This window comes from Hypomesus nipponensis, chromosome 13 (genome assembly GCF_054491055.1).
Source record: "Hypomesus nipponensis isolate SF chromosome 13, ASM5449105v1, whole genome shotgun sequence".
NCBI classification, from domain to species: Eukaryota; Metazoa; Chordata; class Actinopteri; order Osmeriformes; family Osmeridae; genus Hypomesus; species Hypomesus nipponensis.
In genome coordinates, this window is record NC_140373.1 from 300,294 (window position 1) to 324,503 (window position 24,210).

At 48.6% G+C, this 24,210-nt stretch overlaps 1 protein-coding gene across 1 annotated transcript; it reads left to right on the top strand.

Annotated features, from left to right (window-relative positions):
• Window positions 1-1,479: 1,479 nt before the first annotated feature.
• gfra1b (gdnf family receptor alpha 1b) lies at window positions 1,480-23,571 on the top strand. Its single transcript, XM_084670212.1, has 10 exons — window positions 1,480-1,519; window positions 2,170-2,475; window positions 3,161-3,244; window positions 16,949-17,127; window positions 17,352-17,524; window positions 17,950-18,059; window positions 18,238-18,372; window positions 20,772-20,941; window positions 23,270-23,317; window positions 23,425-23,571. Exons 1-10 carry the CDS (start codon window positions 1,480-1,482, stop codon window positions 23,569-23,571), a joined length of 1,392 nt encoding a protein of 463 aa, XP_084526338.1.
• The last annotated feature ends 639 nt before the right edge of the window (window positions 23,572-24,210 follow it).

The following is a 24,210-nucleotide window of genomic DNA, read 5'->3' on the forward strand; positions in this document are numbered from 1 at the left end:
AAGAGAGGTGGTGGAGGAGTAGGAGAGATGTGATGGAGGTAAAGAGAGGTGGAGGAGGAGTAGGACAGATGTGATGGAGGTAAAGAGAGGTGGAGGAGGAGTAGGACAGATGTGATGGAGGTAAAGAGAGGTGATGGAGGAGAAGGACAGATGTGATGAAGGTAAAGAGAGGTGGAGGAGGAGAAGGAGAGATGTGATGGAGGTAAAGAGAGGTGGAGGATCAGGAGAGATGTGAGGGTTGAAGGTTAAATTTTGTGATAAAAAAAGAGGGATTAAAGTTATGTAATTTTCACATAAATTCCCAAATTCATAATTGAAATTGATTAAATGGTATAGATTTAGTTTTTACATATTTTATATCGAGTTATTGGGGGCAGAAAACTGCAAAATTCCTAATCAAATTGGTATTCTAAAGAACCATCATAAAATGACTCTTCTCTAAAGAACCATCGTGAGAATAACTACTGTAAAATGTACAAATAAATCTGCCTGAACCATCACATCCATTTGTAGCATCTGTTAAATGAAATGTGTCCCTGCTGAAGTTTGGGAACTTGTGTAACCTGTGTGTAATCCAGTAGGCCTATAATAGTTTGAATTACAACAGCCTACACGATAACTAGTATGACGAATTAGATTACGATGAAATTATATCGAGAACGATAGTTTGAATTACAGTCAATTCTATGACCACACCTTACTGGTCCTGAGCATGACGTCACGCTCCGACAAGACGGAACCCAACTCCTTTCATTCTTTGGGGAAACGGGGTTTGGAATCGGAACCTGTCGGGGTGCAACCACCGGGTGATCTCTGCGAACGCGTGTAGGCACACCAAGGAACGTTTTATGTGCTATTTAGGAATATTTACACTATATGACCGGATTTTATTTATTGGACTTCAACCTTCTGAAGTATTAAATCCTTTGTAAACAGTCCAATATATTTCCCAGGATAGTGCGTAAAATTGCCTAATTGTGTCTGTGCGTATAAGGTCAATGAGATCTGTAAGATCGGCGCGTTCGGCTTTCAGCGCTAATTAGCGCGATTCTGCAACTTTAGCCGTGAACAGAGCGTGGACATGATGCGCTCCCCTATTTGCCCTTCGTGATTCTAACCGTTGTCCCATCGCTATTTTAGAGCCTCCGGGAAGACGTGGTTCCACAGAAGAGCCACCGGAGCCGGACTTTTTTCTTCTGGCGCACACGCTTGACTTTAACGTATTCTTTCAGATAAAAGAATCTCTCCACAGAAGGTCGCGTGCTTAGAGAGTTGGTGTTCCGTTTAGGTTTGATCAAATGGACTCAACGACAGCTGTCGGTGTTCCCAGCCCGAGTGGATGTACAGGATGCATCACTGGCACCTTCATGATGCGCTGCTGGGAGGTCTGAGGACTCTGCGGCTGCCTCGTGCTGCTTCGTCGCTGTGATCTTTGTAAAGAACAACTATTTCTTCAGGCTGCATCTATATCGAAGCGCAATGTTTTTAATAACTTTTTACATAATGCTGTCTGCCCTGGGTAAGTCACACACCTATTTTTTCTTTAATTAGACTATAGTGTCGATACTAAGTCTCCATTGGTAAATACAATTTGACAGGACTTAGATGGTGACCTTAATGAATGGAAAACCACAGTGAAGGCTTTACCACTGTACCAAACTTCGGGGACCTTGTGTCCGCGGTACCGAGAAAACATTCTACCTCTTCTCTATCTATGTTGCTCTGCGCTCGGTTGAAGGTTGGTTTTAGGTGAAGTTCTATGGGAATCTGTGAATCCCTCTGTGACATTGGTTGTAAAAAGAGCTAGACAAATTAAAACTGGATTTGACTAGTAATTTGGCGACGGCAACGAAACAATAAAGATGAAATAAACGGTGTGTTAGATCAGCCAGATTCAGTCCATTATGGTTTAGATAAGGGCAACAGAACCGGAAAAAATACGGATGTTCATTGTGGAGTGATGTGGAGTGATGTGGGCTAGTGTGACCGATATTATGAAGAGGACGCTTAATTGCTCCTTGATGACTATGTGACAGTTCGGTCGTTAGTTAAGCACCATATCTATATCTCTCTTGTCATTCAGTGTGTTTGAGTCTGAAAGGTATTCTTGTAAAAAAAAAAAACATGTCTCCTTACGACTTTATTGAACCCTTGTATCTTTTGACTCAGATTCAGTATCCCCGTTGAAGGGTGACAGAACCACTTCACTACGACCCGGTCGCCTAGACTGCGTAAAGGCCAGTGAACAGTGTTTGAAAGATCCGTCTTGCAGTCCTAAGTACCGGACCATGAGACAGTGTGTGGCGGGGAGGGAGAGCAACTTCACGGTCACTGGTCCGGAGGCGCAAGGCGAGTGTCGAAACGCTATAGAGGCCATGAAACAGAGCCCGCTGTACAACTGCAGGTGTAGACGCGGGATGAAGAAGGAGAAAAACTGCCTGAGGATCTTCTGGGGAATATTTCAAAGTTTACAGGGTATGGCTTTACTACATTGCAGCTCGATGCCGACACGCGTGCCTAAGCATTTCGTTGGACTTACCCATTTACGTTATTAATATCAACACATCGAACGTGTCACAACAGGATGAAATAAAAATAGTTGTGTGTTTACTAGTTAAACAATTCTGAAAAGATTGTAATCAATGCCTCCGAAGTCCAAAAGAATTGAAGTGGAATCCTATCTGCCCCTCCCGCAGGCCAGCCGTTAAGTAATCCAAACCCAGTAAGCCTGATCGCTCGAGCTAAAAGACCAACTTTTACCTTTTAACAATTTGGGCGAAGCATTGCTGGCTGATGCACGTGTAGACACATATTCTGGGAAAAGAATAGCTTTATTTAACATAATCAAGTCGCCCCATCAATTTTTGACAGGTCATAAAAATGGTCACCCAAATAGCATACAGTTTACTTAATGTGTTCACTCAAGTGTCCAGAACAATCTAAATAATGACTCAGGATTCATATTTGAACTGTTTATAAATGATAATGTTGCATGAAGACACACACCTACATACGCATACTTAGGAATACCCCCCCCCCCACACACACACACACACACGCACACACATACCGCACGTACACACATACTGCACACACACACAAGTACCGACATCTACAGTGCACCTACCCTTGATGTTGATGCAAATATGTTGTTGTTCAGGTAATGACCTGCTGGAGGACTCCCCCTACGAAGCAGTCAGCAGCAGACTGTCAGACATCCTACGCCTTGCTCCCATCCTGGCTGGTAAGAGTCTACCTCACCTGAACACAGATGTGTTCAGCTGCTCCTATACATATGTATTCAGCTGCTCCTATACACATGTTATATAACTTGTTGTGTACAGATGTGTTGAGTGTTACAGCGGGGAGGGGTGCAAGGGGTAAGTGGATGTTGTAAAGGGGCAGTTGAAGGCTGTTACCAAAACAGTGAGGTAGTTAGTTACCTTCATGTAACGTCTTGCTGACGGTTCAGGAATGTCACAACCATTTTGTCTCACACCTTCCTACCTAATGTTACATCCCCAAGTTACTGACCTTCAGCACACTGTTGTTAATCATCAAATCAGAACAACTCTAAAATAATAATAATAATTGTTTCCTGTGTTGAAGTCAGAGTCGTGACTAAGTGTGACCCTGTCCTCCAGGAAGGCATGTCTCTGCCTCTCTGCCTCTGCATGACAGCCAGCCCTCTCTCCTGCCTCTCTGCCTCTGCATGACAGCCAGCCCTCTCTCCTGCCTCTCTGCCTCTGCATGACAGCCAGCCCTCTCTCCTGCCTCTCTGCGTGACAGCCAGCCCTCTCTCCTGCCTCCTGCTCTCAGCAGCATCAATCACTGAAGGCTTTTATCCAGTGTTGTGACCTGCCACACACAAAGAGCAGTCATTTAGCATCCAGCTCTCATGCTTTAGCATGGTGATGACAGGTCTGTTCACTGCCTCACTGCTGCAGCAGCTAGAGTGGAAATGGTGATTGTCATTCATACCTCTATATGGTATTTAGTTCAACAAAACAAGCTTCTATTTATGGTTGGAATAGTCGGCTGATCCAGGCATGGAGGTGGTGTTCTGGTTGTGTGGAGCTACGTCCAGGAGACACCAACCCCACCCTGCTCAGGAGACAGAATGTGGTGTTGGTGACCCCTCCACTGTGCTGTTGGGTTGTGGGGACTTTGAGTTGACTATACATCCTCTTCCACTTCCTCTTCCCCCCTCCACCCCACCTAAATTCCCAGGGTTGGCCCACACCAGTGTGTGTGTTGGGGGTGAGCAGGGTGTGTGTTGGGGGTGAGCAGGGTGTGTGTTGGGGGTGAGCAGGGTGTGTGTTGGGGGTGAGCAGGGTGTGTGTTGGGGGTGAGCAGGGTGTGTGTTGGGGGTGAGCAGGGTGTGTGTTGGGGGTGAGCAGGGTGTGTGTTGGGGGTGAGCAGGGTGTGTGTTGGGGGTGAGCAGGGTGTGTGTTGGGGGTGAGCAGGGTGTGTGTTGGGGGTGAGCAGGGTGTGTGTTGGGGGTGAGCAGGGTGTGTGTTGGGGGTGAGCAGGGTGTGTGTTGGGGGTGAGCAGGGTGTGTGTTGGGCCCCTTCTGGGACGTAGCTGTCCCAAGCTTTACAGACTAACCCTAACCCTAACCCTAACCCTTTACAGAACTCTAATTAAAGGTTTGCAACTGTGTTGCTTCTTGTAGTTCAACATGCACGTTTTTTCTTGGTGAAAAAACTGGGTTACATCATTAACACTTATCAATACATATTGACATCTCTACACACTTGGAAAACTAACCTCATTAGCATAATACACGCATGTGCACAATTAATTGTATTGCTAGCAGAGTATTCAAGGCCACAAGTAGTTGCAATCATGCTGTATCCATGTAGGTAGCAAACCAAAATATTAAATCTACCCATTTACTGAAGCTAGATGGTCCAAGTTTGTTCAGAGTCCATTGCAATTGCAAAATTGACAGCAAGGATAGCATTCTTGCAGAAAAAGCAATGGAAAGAATCAACTTAAATTCAGCACCTCAGAACCATATGCTAGCTAGGTAATGCTGGATTCCACAGGGGTGTTACAGTAACTTCACCAACACAACAAATATAGCTAAAGCACGTTAGAGTGAAAATGCAGCTCTGGAGAGGGATTTCTGTATGGCAAGATGTACAGTGGGGTCAGTGTATACAAATAACCTACTGCTGTTACAATCAGTGCACCACATTTGATCTGAAAATGAGTTGACAGACATTGCATCCTTATTAAAAGTACAGACAGGACGGGCAGGGCAGAGGAGAGGATGGGCAGGGCAGAGGAGAGGACGGGCAGGGCAGAGGAGAGGATGGGCAGGGCAGAGGAGAGGATGGGCAGGGCAGAGGAGAGGAGAGGATGGGCAGGGCAGAGGAGAGGACGGGCAGGGCAGAGGAGAGGAGAGGATGGGCAGGGCAGAGGAGAGGATGGGCAGGGCAGAGGAGAGGATGGGCAGGACAAAGAAGACCTATAATCTGATGTGGAATACCATGCCCCTCTAGTTGTCCAAGTGTCTGCTCCCACATTTTCTTTTCATATGATAAGGTCAACTATGCAAGATGCCTTTCTTCTTGCTGGCTAGAGATGAACAGTCTGGAGGATACACATTTTGCGTACTGGTACAATCTGGGGATGTTGTTGCTCAGAGACAACAGGAGTATGGTTTTGCAAACACTGCCTGTGATCAAGTCATAGAGCAAACAGCCAACAGAGACTCCAAAACTAAAATTGGACTGACTGGATTCTCCCTTAACAAAGATGCAGTGCATAGATGCACCACATCACTCCAACACAGTGAACTGCATGAATCATGAAAAGATCAAAAGGATATTCAAAACATCATGTCAACAATCAAATGCATGATCAACCCATTTGACCAGACCTTGGAGGGAGACAGTCACTTAACATCATGAAAACTAGCTTCAGATGCTGTTGCCAGTGACCTTTTTGAGGCTGGAGAGAGAGGAGACAATGCCTTTGTAGAGTTTGGACAATAAAGGCTATAGATTGAAGAGATTACAAAATAATATTAAGATGTTTAAGGACAGAGCAAGAAAGACAATGATGAAGGTTAAAGGTCGGGAAATAACTTTTAAAGCAGACTGAGACTTATCGCTCGTTTGATTATGTTGACACAGCTCTGTCTCCCATCTCCAGCCAGCTCAGTCTACCATCTCCAGTCAGCTCAGTCTCCCATCTCCAGCCAGCTCAGTTGACCATCTCCAGCCAGCTCAGTCTACCATCTCCAGCCAGCTCAGTCTACCATCTCCAGCCAGCTCAGTCTACCATCTCCGGTCAGCTCAGTCTACCATCTCCAGTCAGCTCAGTCTCCCATCTCCAGCCAGCTCAGTCTACCATCTCCAGTCAGCTCAGTCTACCATCTCCAGCCAGCTCAGTCTACCATCTCCAGCCAGCTCAGTCTACCATCTCCAGTCAGCTCAGTCTACCATCTCCAGCCAGCTCAGTCTACCATCTCCAGCCAGCTCAGTCTACCATCTCCAGCCAGCTCAGTTGACCATCTCCAGTCAGCTCAGTCTACCATCTCCAGCCAGCTCAGTCTACCATCTCCAGTCAGCTCAGTCTACCATCTCCAGCCAGCTCAGTCTACCATCTCCAGCCAGCTCAGTCTACCATCTTCAGTCAGCTCAGTCTACCATCTCCAGCCAGCTCAGTCTACCATCTCCAGTCAGCTCAGTCTACCATCTCCAGCCAGCTCAGTCTACCATCTCCAGCCAGCTCAGTCTACCATCTTCAGTCAGCTCAGTCTACCATCTCCAGCCAGCTCAGTCTACCATCTCCAGTCAGCTCAGTCTACCATCTCCAGCCAGCTCAGTCTACCATCTCCAGTCAGCTCAGTCTACCATCTCCAGTCAGCTCAGTGTACTATCACCAGGCAGCTGATGCACTTTTTACAGGGTTTTGGGGATCACTTGCAAGGGCTCCCCCATTCAGGGTCAGCCAGTGTTGATTTTAAGTCTCCAGTAAACACGAGAGGAAGAGCCAAGACTACATTATCACTTTCAACATGCTACATATTATGGTATTTGTTGTTTAAAAAGGTCTCAATAATGTTCTCATATTTCTTTGTGTTTTTGGGCTATCCTGAGCACAGCCAGCTAAATCTTTAGGTCAGTGAGTGCCCAACAGTTTAAATCACCACCACTGAAAATAATGTAAATTAAAGACAGACAGTGACACCGAAAGGAAGTATTTAATTAAAGCTCACCGAGCTACCATTGTGATGCCGAGACTTGTATGCTTACTAGGCTAGCTACTTGACCCATGGTCACCTTGGTTGTTTTTACTATCAGCTGATCCTGTTACGAACCATTTGATTAGCTAACAAGATGATACACGAGTTCTGGTTGGTTGGAGAGTTAGGTAGTTGAGAGGATTGACTGATAAACTTTAACTAAGCTACAGAAAAAATGTGCAAGAATTGGATGTGCCAACAAATGAAAATGTTTTAAGAAAAAAACGACGTTGATAATATCAAAAATCCAGCTGGAGGTCATTTAAAAAAGTAAAGCAGATACGCGGGCTCGGCCCACCACCTAATAGAGATGCGTGGCCTTGACAGGAACGCTCTCTCAGCTGCTAGGTCCTCACACTTTCACCAAACTGTACAGTCTGTTCCCTGCATGACTGTGGCTGAGGGCTGAGGCTACTCTGTAAGGGACATGATGACACTGGAAGACATGGCTGTCCGATGCTGCCTGACCACACAGACTCCTCAACAGAGTGCATGACAACAGAGGTGACCTGAACCTGATCCCTCCCAGCCCTCCCTCTCTTGTGGGACACAAAAGAGAAACTTCACCCTGGAAAGACACAGAGATCCTTCTTTAGAGATGGAGACCATTGTGGGAAAAACACAGCGCTAGAAGGCTAATCAATAGATTCCATGTTTAAAGAGAAACCTGAAACTGAATGGACCAGAGAGACGCCGCCCAGATGCCCAGAAAGATATTTAGTAAGTGTGGACTGAGGCCGTTCCCAGAAGGGGATCAGGTGGAGCCAACCAGGGTCAGAGGTCAGGCAACCGAAACGTAGGTACCATAGCACTGTGGAAATCTCCAGACACCCCAAACGTTGGTGACCTAGCTCTCCCTATTTAGTGAGTGTGTCATTCCAGGACACGGCTCATGAGAGTGGGAGTACAGCCAGCTGAATGTGTATTGTGACCAGCCTGTTGTTGTTGCTTAGCTGATCCTCAAACACCATTAATCACTGTGGCAGCTGCAGAGGGAGCACTGGAGGAGTTCATTGATCCAAATACAGCGAGGCCCAAGCTGAGGGTCATGCCCAACATGGGAATGAAGCCATCATGACATGGCCGCTCTCAGACTGGCCCAGAGCAGAAATACCAGCCCAGTGTTAGCTAGAACCACAACCTGACTTTCTACAGGACTACAACCTGGCCCTCTTCAGAAGTACAACTTGGCTGTCTATAAAACTACAACCTGGTATTATGATTGACTAATTCAATGATCTAATGATCTGGTGATCTAATGATTGAATAATCTGGTGATCTAATGATTGAATGATCTGGTGATCTGGTGATCTAATGATTGAATGATCTGGTGATCTGGTGATCTAATGATTGAATGATCTGGTGATCTGGTGATCTAATGAGGCTGCAGCGAGGCAGTGGTGACAGTTATGAACCCAGCAGAGCGGGACTAGTTTTCGTCTCTGAGAAGAAGCACAAGGTCACCTCTCTGTTATGGTGTCCACTCTCTGTTATGGTGTCCACTCTCTGTTATGGTGTCCTCTCTCTGTGTGGTGTCCACTCTCTGTGTGGTGTCCACTCTCTGTGTGGTGTCCTCTCTCTGTTATGGTGTCCACTCTCTGTGTGGTGTCCACTCTCTGTGTGGTGTCCTCTCTCTGTTATGGTGTCCACTCTCTGTTATGGTGTCCACTCTCTGTGTGGTGTCCTCTCTCTGTTATGGTGTCCACTCTCTGTGTGGTGTCCACTCTCTGTGTGGTGTCCACTCTCTGTTATGGTGTCCACTCTCTGTTATGGTGTCCTCTCTCTGTGTGGTGTCCTCTCTCTGTTATGGTGTCCACTCTCTGTGTGGTGTCCACTCTCTGTGTGGTGTCCACTCTCTGTGTGGTGTCCTCTCTCTGTGTGGTGTCCACTCTCTGTGTGTGGTGTCCACTCTCTGTTATGGTGTCCACTCTCTGTGTGGTGTCCACTCTCTGTGTGGTGTCCTCTCTCTGTTATGGTGTCCACTCTCTGTTATGGTGTCCTCTCTCTGTGTGGTGTCCTCTCTCTGTTATGGTGTCCACTCTCTGTGTGGTGTCCTCTCTCTGTTATGGTGTCCTCTCTCTGTGTGGTGTCCTCTCTCTGTTATGGTGTCCACTCTCTGTGTGGTGTCCACTCTCTGTGTGGTGTCCACTCTCTGTGTGGTGTCCTCTCTCTGTTATGGTGTCCACTCTCTGTTATGGTGTCCTCTCTCTGTGTGGTGTCCACTCTCTGTGTGGTGTCCACTCTCTGTGTGGTGTCCACTCTGTGTGTTGGTCTGGTCTCTCTGTGGGGTCCTGTGATGGGCCTTGTTCAGGCTTTGTATTTATGACATCATTAATCCAAGCTGAGACGCATGTGATACCCAGTCCAATAAGCAGAGCGACACCCCCTCCAGGACGAAGGAACTAACTGCTGCCTTGTTCATTAATCACTGAACACGCTGCCTGGAGAGAGGAAACATGGAGCAGAGCATTCAGGCAAGACTGGAACAGCCTCCCACTGTGTGTGTGTGTTTGTTTGTTTGTGTGTGTGTTTGGTGTGTGTCTGGTGGATGTGTGCTTGTGTGTGTGCTTGTGTGTGAGTGTACCATAAAATCAACATTTATGCATCCATTGAGCCATGTTGATATACATTCAGCAGAGGTGTGGGCCCTTAATTGATTTCTGCGTGTGTGTGTGTGTGTGCTGGATGACTTAATAGGTGTGAAAATAAACAAGACAAGGAGTGCTCTCACAGACTCACTGGGACGTTAGCTAAACGTGCTCTCCTGTCTGGCTCACAGTGTGTTGGTTTGTAAACTGATTCGTTGAAGATGCACACGGTTGGAGCGTAGCATATAGGAATGAAAACACCTGTTGTCGAGTTGTTCAGGCTTTTACACTTGTGAAGAGTTTGGGGTTTTATTTTTATTTGGGGTTTAACTGCTCTACAGAGTATATGGTATAAACAGACTTGCTCTTCAGAACAGAAATACAACTAGTGCATATAGAAAATCCAGGATCAGAAGAATATAGTTCTAACAATATTTGAAGGTCAGAGTCAAGGAGCTGTCTGTATTTACATGGAAAAGATGTTGAGTCAGTAGAAGGGTTAGCGTTGGGGTTCAGTGGAAAAGTTTTACAATTAGTCCAATTGCCAGACATGTACATCACCTGGAGGGACAAACAAGGCCTGAATCATGAAGACAGATTGCCGCTATACCCAGGCCCGATGACTCACCCAGCACCACTGTAAAAGTGATGATGTCTGTTTTTACGCAGGCATGTTTAACATGGGCATGAATCATCCCAGCAGCATTTCCTTTGAAGTCTTTTCCCCCTCTCTTGTTTACAGAATCAGAAAAAAACTGCTAGAGTTTCTGCCCCGTGTAGACGATGAACAGGAGTATATTAAAGTCCTTGTGAGCAGGGTTAGGGTCATTTAGGCGGTGCCTATCACTCTTAGCAGCAGCATCCAAACCTGCCAAGACAAGTGTGAACAAGCCTGGTGATCAGAGGGGCATAACACTAGCGGTCTCTCTCTGCCATTAACACTAGGTGATCTCTATCATTAACACTAGGTGATCTCTGCCATTAACACTAGGTGATCTCTGCCATTAACACTAGGTGATCTCTATCATTAACACTAGCGGTCTCTCTCTGCCATTAACACTAGGTGGTCTCTATCATTAACACTAGCGGTCTCTCTCTGTCATTAACACTAGCGGTCTCCCTGCCATTAACACTCTAGTGGTCTCTGTCATTAACCCAGTAGTTCAGGATTAGATGAGTGATGAAACAGAGCCAGGAGGAATGCCACAACACATTATACAGCTGATTCTTGCAGGTGGAATAATTTTTCTGGTTTTATTCAGGTCTATGAAGGTTCAGTCAGGCGTAACCTGGGCTAATAATCACACACGCGTAACCCTCAGCCTATCAGAGAGCAGTGCGTATGGCCTTCCTAGTGTCTTCAGATACAGAGCCACACGGTTAACTGCTAGTGCATAGAAATGGAAAGCTCAGCCCCTTGGGTACACAACTTGGCAGCTGGGATGGTAAAACAGTAAATGTACATTGATAGGGTAGGCCTATTAGACATTGATTTTTGGGAGTAAATTGAGAGGCTTTGACAGCGAGCACTTGTATTAATCACACAGGATGCAGTATTCCATCAAGGCTTTAAAGGGAGGTCTTGTGTTATTACTCTGAGACACACACACACAGGTATACACACACGCATACAGGTATACACACACGCACACAGGTATACACACACGCACACAGGTATACGCACGCAAACGCACACACAGGTAGACACACTCACGGATCTTACAAGGCCCACGGCAGAGAAATGCCCGAGGGTATCTGGGAGATGTAGTTTCAGAAGTTTAGGATTTGTCAAAGCGTCCCTGAGTTAGGGCAGAAGGGTTTAAGTGTGACTGGATCTGAAGTTCCAGGAGCCCCTCAAGTTTCATCTCATAAACTACCTGCTGCCCCAACCCACAGCTCATAAACTACCTGCTGCCCCAACCCACAGCTCATAAACTACCTGCTGCCCCAACCCACAGCTCATAAACTACCTGCCGCCGCAACCCACAGCTCATAAACTACCTGCCGCCCCAACCCACAGCTCATAAACTACCTGCTGCCCCAACCCACAGCTCATAAACTACCTGCTGCCCCAACCCACAGCTCATAAACTACCTGCTGCCCCAACCCACAACTCATAAACTACCTGCCGCCCCAACCCACAACTCTTAAACTACCTGCTGCCCTAACCCACAACTCATAAACTACCTGCTGCCCCAACCCACAACTCATAAACTACCTGCTGCCCTAACCCACAACTCATAAACTACCTGCTGCCCTAACCCACAACTCATAAACTACCTGCTGCCCTAACCCACAACTCATAAACTACCTGCTGCCCTAACCCACAACTCATAAACTACCTGCTGCCCTAACACTAACCCACAACTCATAAACTACCTGCTGCCCTAACACTAACCCACAACTCATAAACTACCTGCTGCCCTAACACTAACCCACAACTCATAAACTACCTGCTTCCCTAACACTAACCCACAACTCATAAACTACCTGCTGCCCTAACACTAACCCACAACTCATAAACTACCTGCTGCCCTAACACTAACCCACAACTCATAAACTACCTGCTTCCCTAACACTAACCCACAACTCATAAACTACCTGCTGCCCTAACCCACAACTCATAAACTACCTGCTGCCCTAACCTGACAGCTTTCTACTGCAGCTGCAGCTGCTCATAAACTACCTGCTGCAGCAGCTTACTAAGCACCAACACTGTGTCTGTCCTTGTTAACATACTTGAATATGTTTGACGTATTGGCTAATGGCGGCCGTCATGGCAACAATGATTCCAGTAAGATCCTATAAAATCCCCCAGCCCACCCAAACCTCGCCAGATCACAAGTCTAATTTCTAAGCGCCTGTCAGATGTAAGTAATGTGTTTTGTAATACGTGATTAACCCACAGTTCAAGAATGTATTCAGATTTAATCACATCTTATTCTACAGTGCATGAAAAGGCACAGCAAGCTTCAATTCCACATCAAAGGGCATAATTACCAAATTCACTGTTCCATGCGCAGGCTGGATAAACTGTTTGTAGAAGTGAGAGGAAGCCAGCAAAGCAACAAACCCTTTTATAACAACACAGGGGAGGGGGAGGAGGGGAGGGGAGGGGAGGGGAGGGGAGGGGAGGGGAGGGGAGGGGAGGGGAGGGGAGGGGAGGGGAGGGGAGGGGAGGGGAGGGGAGGGGAGGGGGGGAGGGGGATTTTTATTGTGGGGTCTTATGCTGGGTGAGTGAGGCTAATGTGGCACATGGTGTTTACCGTGTGTGTGTGTGTGTGTGTGTTTATGTTCATGCATATAGTATGGATGTGCTTGTATTCACTGAATCTGTGATTTTGTGCCAAATTTCCATCCCTGTGACTTGATCTACTAGGACAAGGCTTAAGAACTCTGAGAAGGAGGAGAGGATAGAGGGAGATAGAAAAGGGGCGAGAGACAGAAGAGGAGAGGGGAGAAGATAGAGAAAGGGAGAGGGAGAGAGAGGGAGAGAGAGGGAGAGAAAGAGAGAGTAGATCATATTCCTCTAGCCTCCAGGCCATCTGAGCTGCTTTATGCAGCATAAGTCCCTGTATTCACAACAGCTGCTCAGGTCCCACATCATCTGGACGGCTGGGGCTGTGTCTTAATTATACACAGGCTGGTTGACAAAAGATTTTCGAAAAAAGTTTCCCCCAAAAGTTTGGAAAGGTTGAAAAAATATTTTCAACAAAAAGTTTCTAAAAAAGGTTTCCATCATTGATGAGTACCGAGAGAGCAGGGAGAGACCAGGCCATATGAGGAGGAGAGAGCAGGGAGAGACCAGGCCATATGAGGAGGAGAGAGCAGGGAGAGACCAGGCCATATGAGGAGGAGAGAGCAGGGAGAGACCAGGCCATATGAGGAGGAGAGAGCAGGGAGAGACCAGGCCATATGAGGAGGAGAGAGCAGGGAGAGACCAGGCCATATGAGGAGGAGAGAGCAGGGAGAGACCAGGCCATATGAGGAGGAGAGAGCAGGGAGAGACCAGGCCATATGAGGAGGAGAGAGCAGGGAGAGACCAGGCCATATGAGGAGGAGAGAGCAGGGAGAGACCAGGCCATATGAGGAGGAGAGAGCAGGGAGAGACCAGGCCATATGAGGAGGAGAGAGCAGGGAGAGACCAGGCCATATGAGGAGGAGAGAGCAGGGAGAGACCAGGCCATATCAGGAGGAGAGAGCAGGGAGAGACCAGGCCATATGAGGAGGAGAGAGCAGGGAGAGACCAGGCCATATCAGGAGGAGAGAGCAGAGAGAGACCAGGCCATATGAGGAGGAGAGAGCAGGGAGAGACCAGGCCATATGAGGAGGAGAGAGCAGGGAGAGACCAGGCCATATGAGGAGGAGAGAGCAGGGAGAGACCAGGCCATATCAGGAGGAGAGAGCAGAGAGAGACCAGGCCATATGAGGAGGAGAGAGCAGGGAGAGACCAGGCCATATGAGGAGGAGAGAGCAGGGAGAGATCAGGCCATATCAAGAGGAGAAAGCAGGGAGAGAGCAGGGCATATGAGGAGAGAGCAGGGAGAGACCAGGGCATATGAGGAGGAGAGAGCAGGGAGAGACCAGGCCATATGAGGAGGAGAGAGCAGGGAGAGACCAGGCCATATGAGGAGGAGAGAGCAGGGAGAGACCAGGCCATATGAGGAGGAGAGAGCAGGGAGAGACCAGGCCATATGAGGAAAGACCAGGGAGAGACTAGGCCATATGAGGAGGAGAGAACAGGGAGAGACCAGGCCATATGAGGAGGAGAGAGCAGGGAGAGACCAGGCCATATGAGGAGGAGAGAGCAGGGAGAGACCAGGCCATATGAGGAGGAGAGAGCAGGGAGAGACCAGGCCATATGAGGAGGAGAGAGCAGGGAGAGACCAGGCCATATGAGGAGGAGAGAGCAGGGAGAGACCAGGCCATATGAGGAGAGAGCAGGGATAGACCAGGGCATATGAGGAGGAGAGAGCAGGGAGAGACCAGGCCATATGAGGAGGAGAGAGCAGGGAGAGATCAGGCCATATCAAGAGGAGAAAGCAGGGAGAGACCAGGGCATATGAGGAGAGAGCAGGGAGAGACCAGGCCATATGAGGAGGAGAGAGCAGGGAGAGACCAGGCCATATGAGGAGGAGAGAGCAGGGAGAGACCAGGCCATATGAGGAGGAGAGAGCAGGGAGAGACCAGGCCATATGAGGAGGAGAGAGCAGGGAGAGACCAGGCCATATGAGGAGGAGAGAGCAGGGAGAGACCAGGCCATATGAGGAAAGACCAGGGAGAGACTAGGCCATATGAGGAGGAGAGAACAGGGAGAGACCAGGCCATATGAGGAGGAGAGAGCAGGGAGAGACCAGGCCATATGAGGAGGAGAGAGCAGGGAGAGACCAGGCCATATGAGGAGGAGAGAGCAGGGAGAGACCAGGCCATATGAGGAGGAGAGAGCAGGGAGAGACCAGGCCATATGAGGAGGAGAGAGCAGGGAGAGACCAGGCCATATGAGGAGAGAGCAGGGATAGACCAGGGCATATGAGGAGGAGAGAGCAGGGAGAGACCAGGCCATATGAGGAGGAGAGAGCAGGGAGAGATCAGGCCATATCAAGAGGAGAAAGCAGGGAGAGACCAGGGCATATGAGGAGAGAGCAGGGAGAGACCAGGCCATATGAGGAGGAGAGAGCAGGGAGAGACCAGGCCATATGAGGAGGAGAGAGCAGGGAGAGACCAGGCCATATGAGGAGGAGAGAGCAGGGAGAGACCAGGCCATATGAGGAGGAGAGAGCAGGGAGAGACCAGGCCATATGAGGAGGAGAGAGCAGGGAGAGACCAGGCCATATGAGGAGAGAGCAGGGAGAGACCAGGCCATATGAGGAGGAGAGAACAGGGAGAGACCAGGCCATATGAGGAGGAGAGAACAGGGAGAGACCAGGCCATATGAGGAGGAGAGAGCAGGGAGAGACCAGGCCATATGAGGAGGAGAGAGCAGGGAGAGACCAGGCCATATGAGGAAGAAAGAGCAGGGAGAGACCAGGCCATATGAGGAGAAGAGAGCAGGGAGAGACCAGGCCATATGAGGAGGAGAGAGCAGGGAGAGACCAGGCCATATGAGGAGGAGAGAGCAGGGAGAGACCAGGCCATATGAGGAGGAGAGAGCAGTGCATTAGAACACGTTCATATCAAAGACTAGTTTATTCAGAATCAGCTACATATTTTAGCATGTCGACTGACTGACTTCCTTCTCATACATTCCCGTAGTGCCACAGTGCATTTTCCTGTTGAAGCTCAGCTTCCATGGACTTCAATGGGGCTGCTTTGAACAGTTTTTTTCAGTGAAACTATATGGTCATTGGATAAATTCTGCGATTATGTCCCGCCCTGGACGCTCAGCGTCTCTGGGGGTGAATGGAGGAGGGGGCTGGCCTGGACGCTGGGCTTCCACGTGATGATTGAAGGGTCTGTCGAAAGATTGCATCTCCTTTTGATTGACAGTAATTTTGTACTATAAATAGTAATTGAAGCTATTCAAGCTCGATCTCGGATTTTGCAACTGTAGTTGAAAGACTACAAAAAACCTCAGCAACCTATTTCTTGGTATTTGCTTGGCGAAATTGCTAACCAATTTTCATCATACATTTCATACAATTATAAACCACGTTCCTTGTTTCAGTTTAACAGTTTTCCACATTTCCACATTTCCTCCTTCAAGATTAATTTGTTTTGTTAGATTGTTCGTTCATTCATTAATTCATTCAGTAGGTTAGGCTAGTGTCGTAGGGGTGAAGTAGCCAGTGAACTAGCCAAATAAATTGAACGTTTTTAGGATGTAGGCCAAAAATGAGCTTCCCCTCTTTGAAAGACCAGCAGCCGCCAGTGATTCACACAGTTGGTTATCCAGCAGACAATTCAACTGATCAATCTCTCTGCTCTTACTGTTCATCTCTTCTGGTTTCTCCTTCCTCTCATTATAAGTTTACTCGGGTTTCTTCTCCTTCTAATCCTACTAGCTTCCTCTCTTCTCTTTAAATGTCAAGTTGATTGCCAAATCTGATTAGTGATTGAGTTCACACTGAAGATATCTTGTAATACCCTCCCTCTCTGCCAGGAGAGCCAGCACCAAGCAAGGAGAATAACTGTCTTAACGCGGCCAAGGCCTGCAACCTGAACGACACGTGTAAGAAGTACCGCTCCACCTACATCAACCCCTGCACCAGCCGCGTGTCTGCCGCCGAGGTCTGCAACAAGAGGAAGTGCCACAAAGCCCTGCGCCAGTTCTTCGACAAGGTGATACGGTTTCTAAAAAACTGGTGGCGTTTTATTAATACATCAAAAACATTTACAAGGGGGGAAAGAAGGAAGAATCATAATAATGTTAATATTAATAAATATTAAATATGAAATGTAAAGTTGGCTTTACCCCATTACTAACATCCCCTGGTCACTGACATCATCCCCTGGTCACTGACATCATCCCCTGTTCGTTACTGACAGCAGGTGTTGTTCCCCAGGTGCCCGCAAAGCACAGCTACGGGATGCTGTTCTGCTCATGTCCTGCAGGAGACCAGGCTGCTTGCACAGAGCGCCGCAGGCAGACCATAGTCCCCATCTGTTCCTACGAGGACAGAGACAAGCCCAACTGCCTGTCCCTCCAGTCCTCCTGCAGGGCCAACTACATCTGCAGGTAGGCTGTCCTCCAGTCCTGTCGGGCAGGTAGGCTGTCCTCCAGTCCTGTCGGGCAGGTAGGCTGTCCTCCAGTCCTGTCAGGCAGGTAGGCTGTCCTCCAGTCCTGTCGGGCAGGTAGGCTGTCCTCCAGTCCTGTCGGGCAGGTAGGCTGTCCTCCAGTCCTGTCGGGCAGGTAGGCTGTCCTCCAGTCTTGTCGGGCAGGTAGGCTGTCCTCCAGTCCTGTCGGGCAGGTAGGCTGTCCTCCAGTCCTGTCGGGCAGGTAGGCTGTCCTCCAGTCCTGTCGGGCAGGTAGGCTGTCCTCCAGTCCTGTCGGGCAGGTAGGCTGTCCTCCAGTCCTGTCAAGCAGGTAGGCTGTCCTCCAGTCCTGTCGGGCAGGTAGGCTGTCCTGAATGAGGGAGAAACATCTTCTGTTTTCCATGGCAGATCTCGGCTGGCAGACTTCTTCACGGCCTGCCAGCCAGAGCCTCGCTCCGTGTCTGGCTGTCTGAAGGACAGCTACGCTGGCTGTCTGCTGGCATACTCTGGCCTGATTGGTAGGTTCATCTTCTGCCTGTTATTTTATTTCACAATCAAATTTTATACTGAATATTAGTTTGTCGTAGTTTTGATCTCTTCCTAGAGCATTAAATAAACCGAAGGCTTCTCATGTTTAATGGTTTGTGTTTAAAATCAAACACAAGTGTGTGACCTGTGTGTGACCTGTGACCCCAGGCACAGTGATGACCCCTAACTACCTGCGGGCTGCCAGCCTGCAGGTGTCTCCCTGGTGTGACTGTGGAGGCAGTGGGAATGGGAAGCCGGAGTGTGACAAGTTCCTGGAGGTCTTCACTGACAATCGTTGCCTTCGTGAGTCTTCACACACACATATATATACACACACACACACACACACACACACACATACATATATACACACACTATAGTACACTTGAGTTTCACAATGCACCGGTTCCACACTAACCCATGGTTACACACCATGTTATGCTGACATGGACACAAGAGGTCCCATACACAATGCTTTCAGGACTCACTCTACATGGTGTGCAAGCAAGTGACAGTGTCACATCCACTGTTTAAGTATGGTCCAGGCAAACACAGCATTGTAACCAAGGAGACAGAGAGATCCCTCCTAAGTGGAGAGTATGAGGGTTTGACATAGACACACCATTACAGATCCTTGCAGGTGTTGCTGAGAGGAATCAAAACAAGCATTATGCTGTCAACTCCATCAGATGGGTCCTATTAAAATAGGAGGTAAGACACACAGGAGGTGAGACACACAGGAGGTGAGAGACAGGAGGTGAGAGACAGGAGATGAGAGACAGGAGATGAGAGACAGGAGGTGAGACACAGGAAGTGAGAGACAGGAAATGAGACACAGTAGGTGGGACACAGGAAGTGAGAGACAGGAAGTGAGACACAGGAAGTGAGAGACAGGAAGTGAGAGACAGGAGGTGAGACACAGGAAGTGAAACACAGTAGGTGAGAGACAGGAGGTGACAGACAGGAGGTGAGATACAGAAGGTGACAGACAGGAGGTGACAGACAGGAAGTGACAAACAGGAAGTGACAGACAGGAAGTGACAGACAGGAGGTGACAGATGTGAGGTGAGACAGGAGGTGACAGACAGGAAGTGAGAGACAGGAAGTGAGAGACAGGAAGTGAGAGACAGGAGATGAGAGACAGGAGGTGAGAGACAGGAGATGAGAGACAGGAGGTGAGACACAGGAAGTGAGAGACAGGAAATGAGAGACAGTAGGTGAGACACAGGAAGTGAGAGACAGGAAGTGAGACACAGGAAGTGAGAGACAGGAGGTGAGAGACAGGAGGTGAGACACAGGAAGTGAAACACAGGAGGTGAGAGACAGGAGGTGAAAGACAGGAGGTGAGATACAGAAGGTGACAGACAGGAGGTGACAGACAGGAAGTGAGAGACAGGAAGTGACAGACAGGAAGTGACAGACAGGAAGTGAGAGACAGGACGTGACAGACAGGAGGTGACAGATGTGAGGTGAGACAGGAGGTGACAGACAAGAAGTGAGAGCCAGAAGGTGAGAGACAGGAAGTGAGAGACAGGAGGTGACAGACAGGAAGTGAGAGACAGGAGGTGACAGACAGGAAGTGAGAGACAGGAGGTGACAGACAGGAAGTGAGAGACAGGAGGTGACAGACAGGAAGTGAGAGACAGGAGGTGACAGACAGGAAGTGAGAGACAGGAGGTGAGCCTGGTTAGGATAGATTGAAGGCCTCTGGGATTCTAACTTCAGCATCTTCACAGCATAAAAATGAGCGCTGTGTATTTCTCAAGTTGTTTCACAGTTTACATTTCTGTCACTGTCCTAGCAATTAGCATTTTAGAACCTCAAAATATTTAGCTTATTGGGTTTTCTTTGTAGGAACAGCTAAATTTTGGAAGCAAAAGGCTGTGATATCAGTGTTGATATTTTTTAAGTAGTATTGCTAATCTTCAACAGAATAGAGTAATACTGATCAATCAGCACTACTTAATAAATTGACTTAACATTGAGTGCCCTCAAACACACTGTGAACATGCAGTCCAAGTGAATTGACTTATACAGAAGTCTTTGAAAGTGGAAAAGAGAATGACATTGCAATCTCACCAAGATTACAGACGATTATCCCATGATTATCCCATGTCACAAAGGGTCAGCATCAGGGAGAATCACAGCCATTAAGGACTGCCCTCATGGGGGAGACTGGACACACCAGAACGGCCAGTCATCTCTCCTCACATCCAATCAGAGAGATTGCTCTGAGCGGTGTGAGGGTCAGAGAGAGGGAGAGGAAGGAAGGGAGAGAGAGGGAGTGACAGAGACGTTTATCTGCAACTTCTAGGGAAGGACGCTCGTTCGTCTAAAATATTATTCTACGTATTTAAAATAAATAATATAAGTTGTTATTTAGTTTTTTGCTGAATTGTGTTTAAGACGTCCAAGGCAGAAAGGTGTAGTTTTCTGATCCTAGTTGAAGACATGCAGACAGAGAGCAGCTCCACAGTCAGTAGAAACATGGGTCTGAACAGCTGCTTAGGTAGTCTGACCATGGTAATAGAAATCTGTATACATAATCCATATGTAGCTGTGAACAGATTTGGACTGTAAATACGTCTCCCAGTGTAGAACATTTACATTTTATTCATCTTTATCCAAAGTGGGATAGAAAGACTGCATGTAGGAAGTACAGGTGTGTGGTTCTAAATGTGCCTGTGCTTGTCTCCGTGCAGGGAACTCCATCCAGGCGTTTGGTAACGGTACAGATGTGGGGGTGTGGCAGCCCCAGGGCCCCCTGTGGCCCTCGTCCCCCGGCCCCGGCCCTGCCCCGGACCCCCCCACACACCCCAACCACCTGGACATCCAGGGAGACTCACTCTACAACTTCTGTGGAAGCCTGCAGGTGTGTGGGGGAGGGGGAAGGAGCGGGGTTAGTGTAGGTGTGGGGATTGGTGGTGGTATGGGTGTGTGGGTGTCATACAGGCAGGGGGACAGGCAAGTAGGCAGACAGACAGACAGACAGGACAGCCTGGATCCAGCCTTAGAGATCTGGTCCACAGAGAGCCAGAGCTCCAGTCTGCAGTGACAGCTCTCTCTACCAGAACTCCCTGGGCCACTGAGACAGCCTTCTGATGAGGCCAGAGGGTTGCTAGGAACATGAGATGAGCAGAATCCTGCTGGGCAGGAAGTGGATACATGGTGGCAGTCAGAGCTGTCATGTCACATCTAATGTTTCCACATTAACATCAGAAATAGATAGACCATCTCTCTCTCTCTCTCTCTCTCTCTCTCTCTCTCTCTCTCTCTCTCTCTCTCTCACACACACACATCAGACACACCCCTCTGGGGCAAATAGACCATCTCTCTCTCTCACACACACACAGAAGCACAGTCACACACACACGTGCACATCCCCACACACAGTAACACAGAGGTGCGCACACACACACTCAGACACCGTCGTAGCCCAGCTGCTCCTCAGAGTGGGAGACAGATCCACCCAGCAGGGAAAGTCTGTGTGAGGACAGGAAGTGTCTGTGTGAGGACAGGAAGTGTCTGTGTGAGGACAGGAAGTGTCTGTGTGAGGACAGGAAGTGCCCGTGTGAGGACAGGAAGTGTCTGTGTGAGGACAGGAAGTGTCCGTGTGAGGACAAGCTCTGGTTTGACGCTAAGCACTGAGATGCACATCTGCTGTACATTAACACTGTCTTATAGTGTGTGTGTGTGTGTGTGTGTGTGTGTGTGAAGGACTATGCAAACACACACACACAAAGAATAGGCAAAAAATAGGCACAAAAACAAGGTTACAATAGCTCAGGGTTAAGAAGTTGAAATGTTTCAGAACTCCATGAACTTATCGTCTTCACCTAAGCATATGAACCTCAGATATTCTGTACTGTATAAACAAATCTGTTTTTAAACGTATTTTCAACAAGATTATATCACCTAGTTTTAAACACAGCTATTTATCATATTGGCTTTTAATAGTGATAATATGATTTATCACTGGGAACCATAGTGGACCTCCTGGATGGTCATTAATCATTGTTTCCCTTTCAGAGCATTGTTCCAACACTGTGTGTTGGGTTTGTTATGTTCCTAAACTACCATGGAGTCTGTTTATCATTCACATATCCCATCTCCCATCTGTGTGTGTGTGTGTGTGTGTGTGTGTATGTCAGTGTGTGTATGTAGAAGTAGGAAAGGTTAGAGGTATAGCCTGAATACAGCACTTTCATTTATTGAACTACCATACACTCTTGCACACACACACACACACACCACAAGGCACCTCAACAGAAGATCAATAAGAAAGCAAGTTTCCAGACGATGAGAAGATGTCTGGTTTCAGCTGTCCAGGTGGAGGTGTTGTTACCTACTGTGAGGCCTTCAGACTCATCTACACATGTGCAGAGTTCGGGTTAGGGGCAGCCTCAGAGCTGGAAGGGTTAGGGGCAGCCTCAGAGCTGGAAGGGTTAGGGGCAGCTTCAGAGCTGGAAGGGTTAGGGGCAGCCTCAGAGCTGGAGGGGTTAGGGGCAGCCTCAGAGCTGGAAGGGTTAGGGGCAGCCTCAGAGCTGGAAGGGTTAGGGGCAGCCTCAGAGCTGGAAGGGTTAGGGGCAGCCTCAGAGCTGGAAGGGTTAGGGGCAGCTTCAGAGCTGGAAGGGTTAGGGGCAGCCTCAGAGCTGGAAGGGTTAGGGGCAGCCTCAGAGCTGGAAGGGTTAGGGGCAGCTTCAGAGCTGGAAGGGTTAGGGGCAGCCTCAGAGCTGGAAGGGTTAGGGGCAGCTTCAGAGCTGGAAGGGTTAGGGGCAGCTTCAGAGCTGGAAGGGTTAGGGGCAGCCTCAGAGCTGGAAGGGTTAGGGGCAGCTTCAGAGCTGGAAGGGTTAGGGGCAGCCTCAGAGCTGGAAGGGTTAGGGGCAGCCTCAGAGCTGGAAGGGTTAGGGGCAGCTTCAGAGCTGGAAGGGTTAGGGGCAGCCTCAGAGCTGGAAGGGTTAGGGGCAGCTTCAGAGGCAGGAGGAAGTGGAGCCCTGCCTCTATCTCAATCATCAACACTCTACCACACTGGCAGCAAAGAGACCAGAGGATCTTGTGTTCATGCAGTGTGTCAAAGTCATGCTTCATGTTCTTGAAAGTGGCCACATGGCTTTTAGTGGTTGGAGGCGTGTATGGAGCTAGCAGGACCTCCAAAGTCACGGTCATCTTGTTTTCTCTTGTGTCCCGGCTGTACCTCCAGGCACAGAAACTGAAGTCAAACCAGAGTCTGAACATGGCCGTGTGTGTGGTAAGAGACATTCCTGTCAATCAATATCTGATCAAATATCTGGTTGACATCACCCTGAGTGCGGTTGTGTGACTTGTCCGCTGACTGTTGGTTGTTGTGATCATCAGGACCAGCTGGATGCTGCTGGCTCCTCCAACGCCGACGCTCGCAGCTCGTCCACCCGCCCGGACGATGCCTGTCCAATCAGCATGCTGCTGGGTGTGGCTTGGGGCCTGGTGTCCATAGCAACGGTTCTGCTGGGTCGCCAGGTCTAGTAGAGGCGGAGGATGGGCGTAGAGGTGGAGAGGAGGAGAGGTAGAGAGTGAGATGAATAGGTGGAGAGGTAGAGAGTGAGATGAAGAGGTGGAGAGGAGGAGTGAGATGAAGAGGTGGAGAGGTAGAGAGTGAGATGAAGAGGTGGAGAGGTAGAGAGTGATATGAAGAGGTGGAGAGGTAGAGAGTGAGATGAAGAGGTGGAGAGGTAGAGAGTGAGATGAAGAGGTGGAGAGGTAGAGAGTGAGATGAAGAGGTGGAGAGGTAGAGAGTGAGATGAAGAGGTGGAGAGGTAGAGAGTGAGATGAAGAGGTGGAGGGGTGGAGAGTGAGATGAAGAGGTGGAGAGGTAGAGAGTGAGATGAAGAGGTGGAGAGGTAGAGAGTGAGATGAAGAGGTGGAGGGGTGGAGAGTGAGATGAAGAGGTGGAGAGGTGGAGAGGAGTGTTGGACAGACAGACTGGTGGACGGATGTACAGAGAGTTTCAAACCCCCACAGCTGTCATCTCCCTCATCCTGTCAGCATTCAGCTTCATCTGGGCTGTTCCAGGACCGAGCGTGTACAAACAGCAAGTCCTGTCTGGATCTACATGATGAGAGGACGGCGCTCGGGGGGCAATGTGCTGAAACATTGGAGTATTTT

What these genes read in the sequence shown, in the direction of transcription:
- gfra1b (XM_084670212.1), top strand. Translation starts at nt 1,480, where the DNA reads ATGTTTTTAATAACTTTTTACATAATGCTGTCTGCCCTGG. An exon ending in CATAATGCTGTCTGCCCTGG is followed by an intron (nt 1,520 to 2,169) that starts GTAAGTCACACA and finishes CTTTTGACTCAG; the next exon opens with ATTCAGTATCCCCGTTGAAG. An exon ending in AATATTTCAAAGTTTACAGG is followed by an intron (nt 2,476 to 3,160) that starts GTATGGCTTTAC and finishes GTTGTTGTTCAG; the next exon opens with GTAATGACCTGCTGGAGGAC.